The 8,402-nt window shown below is 32.6% G+C and overlaps 1 protein-coding gene across 1 annotated transcript in view; it reads left to right on the top strand.

Moving 5' to 3' along the window:
* LOC107643883 (2-alkenal reductase (NADP(+)-dependent)-like) overlaps positions 128-8,402 on the top strand; it is a 16,835-nt gene continuing 8,560 nt past the window's right edge. Inside the window, exon 1 of the mRNA XM_016347631.2 lies at positions 128-501. Within this exon, the coding sequence (XP_016203117.1) occupies positions 268-501 (234 nt within the window). The 5' untranslated portion in view covers positions 128-267. The remainder of the gene's footprint in view (positions 502-8,402) is intronic.

Below are 8,402 nucleotides of genomic sequence, written 5' to 3'. Positions count from 1 at the left end.
TAAATTATTATTATAACATTTAAGGAGTAAAACCAAATTTAAAACTAAACGTTCTTGAATATAAAAAATTAAAAAGCATCAAAACTAACGTTCACAATGTAGAGACTCCCGATACTGCCAAGGCTTTTCTATCTTAATTATTCAGCCACCACTATATAATATTGTTTCCTTTTTCCCTGTACATTATATATACATCCGAACTCTCCTACCTCATTGATCTCATACAGTTAGCAAACCAATTAGGGAATAAGGTGAAAAATTTATTATATGGAAGTGAGCAACAAATACGTTGTGGTAAAGCATCATATTCAAGATGCACCAGAAGAGTCTGATTTTGAGATCAAAATTAGGGCTTTGATACTTTCAGTTGATTCAGGATCCAATGATGTAATTGTGAAGAATCTGTATATCTCTATTGATCCATATCAGATAAACCGCATGAAGAGCAACGACCCTTCGCAAACTTCTATAAGCTTTGCTGCTCCCATAACGCCAGGCGAGGTACGTATATATATTTGCCATATTGCCACTGATTCTCAATTTGATATTTTGACGCTATAAGAAAAACGTTGAGTACTATTTAATTTATCGTCATAAAAATAAATAAAATTTGATGGTAAATTAATTACTATAAAAAAGAATTTGACAGTATAAACCTTACCGATAATCATTTGTCATTAGATTTTTTCGTCTGACAATAATTTTTGTCGAATTCTGCGATTGATTACCTGCCGAAAAAAACATTTGGTTATCGCCGGATTTTTCCGACGATAATGTTAGCTCCACAATATTTTGTTTCTCGCGCTATTACTGTCGGATTATTCCCTTGGTAAATCCGACGGTAATCTTAATTTTTTTTAATATTGAGACGCAATTTTTTAATTTTATTTTTAATTTTTTATTTAAATTTATTTTTCATACAATTAGTGGTCAACTTACAAATAATAGAAACTATATATGTAATATTAAATATCAAATATTTAAATAAATTAAAGACAAATAGATCAAATAAATACAATGAAATAGTGAACACAAAGCCATAATCACTAAAGATCTTGGTAGTTGTCGTCGTCGTCGTTCCCATGGTCCTGTTGAGGCGAAAGAAAAGGCGGTGATGTTTGTGTCCCACCAACAGCACGCTGCCACCAGCAGGGTTGATGCTAGCAGCGCGCATTTGAGTCTGGTGCACCTCCATCTGAGCCTCCATCCGCTGAAGCCGCTCTAGCTGTTCCCACCACTCCAACCTGAGGTCATCCATGGCACACATGTGAAGATCTCCTTATACCTCTCTCGAGTCTCGGTCAGCTTCTGAGCCTATTCGTGGAGGCTGCGGGTGAGCTCCTACACCTGTAGTCTCAAATCAATGCCTTTCTTTGCTGAGGCAGACGATGGGCTCAACGTAGAGGTGCGGAGGGTACTGGCGAAGAACGACCCCAACCCGTATACATAGTTCTTGTATGGCCACTGAGGGTCTCACGCCAAATCGCATCAGGATCGACAACTGAAGCAGCAGAGTCATTGGCGTTCTCGCTATTTTGCTGAGATTGGTGAGTCACAGCCTCTACTCTCTGCGTATAGGACTCTTGTGTAACATATGTTATTATGATTAGGACGACAACTGTACAATTAATCTTTAATTTTATATCACAAGATCATATGTTTACTCACATAATGTCCTAAGACCACTTATCAGCAAATTTCTCTTTGTTATCCTTCAACATGTGGGTGTACTTGAAGGTCTCCGCCAACGTTCCATCGCAATCCAACAACTTTCGACTACACATGTTGCATTGAAACAAATTATTAGGATGCATACTAATGATATGTCAAAGAATATAACTAAGTTAATATCAAAATTAGAGAAGCCACATACTAGCCTGACCTTAGTCTTTATGAAAGTCGCTGAGCCTCCAGTATACTTGGACGACCTGGCCGATGCCCTGTTAGCTTTTTTTGTGAGACGCCGATGCCTGAACTCCTTATCAGTCTCCCAATGAACATACAAAGCCTTCTTGATTTCCCAGCGGAGCCAAGAAGTGAGGTAGTCGTGCCGCTTATGTACATCCTCCAACATCTATTGCAGCCGCATACCCATACGATGGTCGTATATCTTCTTGATGATGAGATCGTGCTCTTTGTCCCATATAAAATTCAGCTGCACAAAGTAAATTTAAAATTAGTTAATCAAAATATATCGTATTAAACAAATAGAAGATATAAACTAGCTAAGAAGGTTTGACTATATTAAGTTCTAAACCCTAAACACTTCTGAAACCATCACTCTCTAATCTTAGAGGAGATCTTCTTGTAGCTCGGCTATGGATGGTCGTACATCAGCTTGAAGACGTTGGTTATCTCCTGAGTACATGCATTGTTACATTGTTAGCGCAAACCTATCAACAATTCACAAACAAACTAATATGGCAATATAAATTAAAATTTTAGAAGCAAATAACCATAATATATAGAGATTCTTTTAGAAATTTCGGCAGAGTTTCATCTATAACTGGAATGCGCCACAAACTCTATCTATCAATGATTAACTTAAACAACACTAAATGTCAACCATCAATGAACAACAGGCAATAACCAAGATGCAACCTCCATAAATGCATTAAATCCATTAGACTAAAATTAATAATCAAACACTTTCAGCAATTCAATCATCAGGATATATCAAACATTTTCAACAATTCAAACCTACAACCCTAAATCTACTAAAACTAGAATCAACTATCAAGAATCACTAATCACGATATATCAAATACTTTCAGTAGTTCAAACCTACAACCCTAAATCCACTAAACTAGAATCAATAATCAGACACTTTCAACATATAGAAGACTTAAAGTAGTACTTACATCGTTCCGCCATCAGGCCAAATCTTCAAGCGTATGATGGGAGGTAGTGGAGGGACATCAACTGGCTCACTTTCGTGAGAGGATTCCGAGACTGCGGCATCCGTCGCTGGAGGCGGCGTCACTGAGTCATTGAGCTGCTGACCGGATGGAGGCGGTATCGTCGCCGTAGACGCATGACGTAGTTGGAGTTAGGGACCATGATGAACGGCTGGTCCGATGCACCTGCAACTTGTGACGTTCCCGGGGTAGTCAGAGTAGAGGGTGAGGATCCAGAATTCCCAGCGGTATTGGCAGAAACTCTCTCTACCACGACCACAACCATGATCCGCAACACCACTACCTGTCGTCATGTCTGCAAAGAGTATACCAATTAAAAATGTGCTAAACATATTCACAACATCATTCAAAATCCTTAATCAAAATAAACTATGTTAAACTTAGTTCAGAAATCAAACAAAGAGAACGAAATAAAAAATAATCAGCACAAATCAACAATAATCAGAAGTTCAGAAGAGCAAATCAACCTTATAAATTATACTAACTAGTTCAGTACCCTAACTTCAGAATTTTAGAAAAATAAAAATTCAAAACAAGTTCAGTATCTTAAGTTTAGAACTAAATAAGGAACAGAAATCAGAATATATTCTAATTAAAATTGAAACTAAACAAGTTCAATACCTTAAGTTTAGAAGTTTAGAAACCCTAAGTTCAGAACTAAATAAGGAACACAAATCCGCTAATGTTCTAATTAAAATTGAAACTACACAAGTTCAGTACCCTAAGTTCAGAATTTTAGAAAACCATAAGTTCAAAATAAGTTCAATATTCTAAATTCAGAACTAAATAAGCAACAAAAATTAAAATATGTTCTAATTAAAATTGAAACTAAACAAATTCAGTACCGTAAGTTTAGAATTTTAGAAAATTCTAAGTTCAAAACAAGTTTAATACCCTAAGTTCAGAACTAATAAGGAATACAAATCCGCCAATGTTCTAATTAAAATTGAAACTACACAAGTTCAATATCCTAAGTTTAGAATTTTAGAAAATTATAGGTTCAAAACAAATTCAGTACCCTAAGTTCAGAACTAAATAAGAAACAAAAATCAAACATATTCTAATTAAAATTGAAACTAAACAAGTTCAGTACCCTAAGTTCATAATTTTAAAAAACTCTAAGTCCAAAACAAGTTCAGTATCCTAAGTTCAGAACTAAATAAGGAACACAAATCTGCCAATGATCTAATTAAAACTAAAACTACACAAGTTCAATATCCTGAGTTCAGAATTTTAAAAAACCATAAGTTCAAAACAAGTTCATTACCCTAAGTTCAGAACTAAATAAGGAACATAAATCAGAACATCTTCTAATTAAAATTGAAACTAAACAAGTTCAGTATCCTAAATTCAGAACTAAATAATCAACAATAATCAGAAATCTTAAAACAGCAAATAAATCTAATAAATTATATCAACAAATCAGAATTCCAGAAAATCCTAACATTAGAAATATTACCTGAAAAAGAGGACCAGAAGTGAGAAGAAGAAGAAGCAATGTAGGCAGCGGCAGCAGCGGCAGCAACAGCAGTAAAAACATCGACATTGGTGGCAACGACAGCAGCGGTAGCAGCTCCTTCAGAGTTCGGCAGCTACAACGGTGACAGTGAAGGAGGAGTGGCTCCTGGAAAGGAGGGGCTGCCGGGGATATGAGAAAGGTAGAGAGAGTGGGAGGTGAGAGGGTTAGAGAGAGAGGGGAAAAAAGGGTTTGCACTTCAATTTTACGGCACAATTACCATGAAAAAGTTCTGACAGTAAACTATTGCGGGTCACCAAAATACAGCATTTTATTAAGTGAGTTTACCGTCGAATAAATTCGATGGTAATTCCAACCTTAAAAGATACACCAATTATTACCGGCAAATTTAGGCTTTGTTTGGATATAGGAAAGAAAATAGAAGGAAAGAAAATAAGAGGAAAAAAATGAGAGGAAAGAAAATAGAAAGAAAAGTAGAGTTATTTGTGTGTTGTTTGGATGAAGAGAAAATGAATGAAAAGAAAATAGAGAGAAAAATTTCTTTTGTTTGGATGAGAAGAAAAGTGAGAAGAAAGAAAATCATAATGGTATAAAATTACATTAATGTCCTTATAATAAAATAAACTATAAATATTTTTATTTATTTATTTCTTTCTAATTTTCTTGCTTTTAATGAATGGAAAATTTTTTTATGAGACCTACACCAAAATTTTTTTTTCTTCCCATTTTCTTTTGTATCCAAACAAAGAAAAATAAAATTTTTCACTCATTTTTCTTTCACCATTTTTTTTCCTCTTATTTTCTCTTAAACCAAACATAGTGTTAGCGTCAAAAACATAAATCTGCCGATAATTATTTAACTTTTTGAATTCGATATTTTTACCACCGATAAGTTTACTACTCTAGGACGTTAAATCTGATAATAAAATCGATGGTATTTAACGTTTTTTGTTTTTTATAGTGTAAAAGCTAAAGTCGATTATCAATCACCATTTGAAAATTGATGTGAGCGTATAGCATGCATATTTCTCAATGTTCTGACTTCTGACAATTGAATTGGTAGCCTTAGAGATTTAATGGTCTGAAGGTCTAATTAAGGTGGACTGAGTAGAATAAGATATATTATTTAGAAAAACATAATTTTTTATTTATTTATTTTAAATCTGTTTTAAAAAATCAATTAATATGTTCTTAGATAGACTTTTTCGGTTCATTAATCATTAGTTGTCAATTAATTTTTTGTTTGAATTATAGATCGGTTTGTTGGTGATCAAATTTTTAATTAACCCGATTAAACTGTTTTAGTCGTTATTATTTAGATTAAATTCTCATTTCGTCCCTAATATTTGAAACATTTTATTATTATTTTAAAATAGGATAAAATAAAATATTTTAAATATTAGAAATAAAATTAAATTTAACTCAATTTTTAGGGTCTAAAATAGTATTTTATTCTTTCTTATTTTAATTACGAGTAACAAATTATGAAATTATTGATGATAAAAGAATGTGTCAAAATTTATATTGTAGAAGAACAAAAGTTTGAAATAGTCAAAATTTCTTTTTATTGTCCTTTTTAATATAGTTATTAAGACTTTTAAGTATTGTTCTTGCTGAGGTTGACCGGTGTATAACTCGTCTGTCGGTGAATACTTGTAAGCTCTCCGTCAAGATGAGGTATACATCGGCAATGAGAGAACAAGGGGGTGGGTACCTGCAAAAGACACTCCGACGCTCAAGTCAGTAAGTGTTTAAGAGGTAGTATAAGAATAATTCTATGAATATAGAATGTAAGAGATGAAATGAAAGTTACCATGTGTTATGTTGTGTTTATAATAATTCTATGAATATAGAATGTATTATGTTGCCCCCTGAGATTAGATATAGAAGATTTCTTTTATAGGCATAGAATTGATGAATGATATTCATGTTATGACCGTTTGGTCATTAAGATTGAAATAATGGTCATTAAGTCGGTAATGAAGGTGTCGTTTACAAACAAAGAATAAATGATAATTAACGCCGAGTTATAACTCATAATACACAATAAAGACCGAGTTATAAGGTGACGGATCACAGCCCCAAGCTTTGTCTGCCGATCATATGATCCAGGCTAAGCTTAGAAAATAAAATGAGTTATAATTCTGTTAAAAGATAAGTGAATAATGATATGGTGAGCCCCCAAGCTTAGTCGGGTTATTATGTCGGCACTTATTCAAAAAATAATTGAGTGATAAAAGTCATTCAATCAAGATAGTTGTGTGGGGGATACTTTTCCGCTTAAGAACAATTTTAGCATTTGATTGAATGTGAACTGAAAAGTTCAGAGATAGATATCCATTGACGGAATCGATTGTATGATCCGAGGATATAATGATTAATTGTCTTGGAAATTTTTCCGACCCACAACAACTTATTGATAAATTTCTCTCTCAAAATAATTAGTTATTGAATATTTACAATTTACAATGAAGATCTGACATGAATAAGATAAATTGAGAAAATGAATAGGTATAAAGTCGCAACATATATTGAGTAATATATATTGTAAAAGTAAAATAGTTCAAAGTAAAAAAAAAATATACCTTTACAGTTGATAATTGTAGAGAAGAAGACGACATATATGAATGTCATACATGTCAAATGTGAATATTTGAATTTTGTTTTGTAGAACATGCTTTAATTTGATAATAAAACAATAAGATAACAGTTATTGAATGATACATTTAGCATAATGTTTCTAGCAATTATAGTATGACAAGGGATATTCTTCGTGCAATAATAGTAAATTGCCTGTTTAATTTTCTACATTAAACAAATAGTAACATAAAATTTAATAGTATAAAATGAATAGTGTAACAGTTATATACAATTGATATATAATTAATTTTTGATGGAATCCAATTTTAAGATTTGAACTCATTATTACTGTCATTTAATTATATAAATGAAATCATTAAGCAATAAGAATATAGCACCTAATGAAATAAAAATTCAATTGACATGGTTGTTATATGTCATTATTGTATAAAACATATATTGAGGTTTGAATATAACTAATAAATCAGTAAATATTAGTTACACAAAATATAAATGCAAAAATATATGTGAATAAAATAAATAATGTTATTTGTGTAAGTAGAGAACTTTGAAAAAGTAAGCAAAATTGATAAGTGAGTTTGTGCTCGGATTGATTGAAAATCGAGTTTGTTCTCGGATTGATTGAAAGCCGAATTTGTTTCCGGATTGGTTCATTGATCGATTATGAGATGTGAAATATTATGATACGTAAAACTGAAACAATTTGAATGTATAAAGTACATACTTTATAAAAAGTTACGATAGATTAAAATTTGATAAGAGGTATTAAATAAAATATTAAATAAGATTGTTGAGATTGGTTAAAAAATTTGAATGTAAATCAAGTTTTATGAACCTAAGGGGAGTGGGAATTATTTTACTCGTCCCACGGTGGGCGCCAATTGTTCTTGCTGAGGTTGACCAGTGTATAACTCGTCCGCCGGTGAATACTTGTAAGCTCTCCGTAAATATGAGGTATACATCGGCAATGAGAGAACAAGGGGGTGGGTACCTGCAAAAGACATTCCGACGCTCAAGTCAGTAAGTGTTTAAGAGGTAGTATAAGAATAATTCTATGAATATAGAATGTAAGACATGAAATGAAAGTTATCATGTGTTATGTTGTGTTTATAATAATTCTATGAATATAGAATGTATTATGTTGCCCCCTGAGATTAGATATAGAAGATTTCTTTTATAGGCATAGAATTGATGAATGATATTCATGTTATGACCGTTTGGTCATTAAGATTGAAATGATGGTCATTAAGTCGGTAATGAAGGTGTCGGTTACAAGCAAAGAATAAATGATAATTAACGCCGAGTTATAACTCATAATACACAATAAAGACCGAGTTATAAGGTGACGGATCACAGCCCCAAGCTTTGTCTGCCGATCATATGATCCAGGCTAAGCTTAGAAAATA

The sequence above is a fragment of the Arachis ipaensis genome, chromosome B05, assembly GCF_000816755.2.
Source record: "Arachis ipaensis cultivar K30076 chromosome B05, Araip1.1, whole genome shotgun sequence".
Taxonomy (NCBI): domain Eukaryota; kingdom Viridiplantae; phylum Streptophyta; class Magnoliopsida; order Fabales; family Fabaceae; genus Arachis; species Arachis ipaensis.
This window is presented reverse-complemented; position numbering and strand designations above follow the sequence as displayed.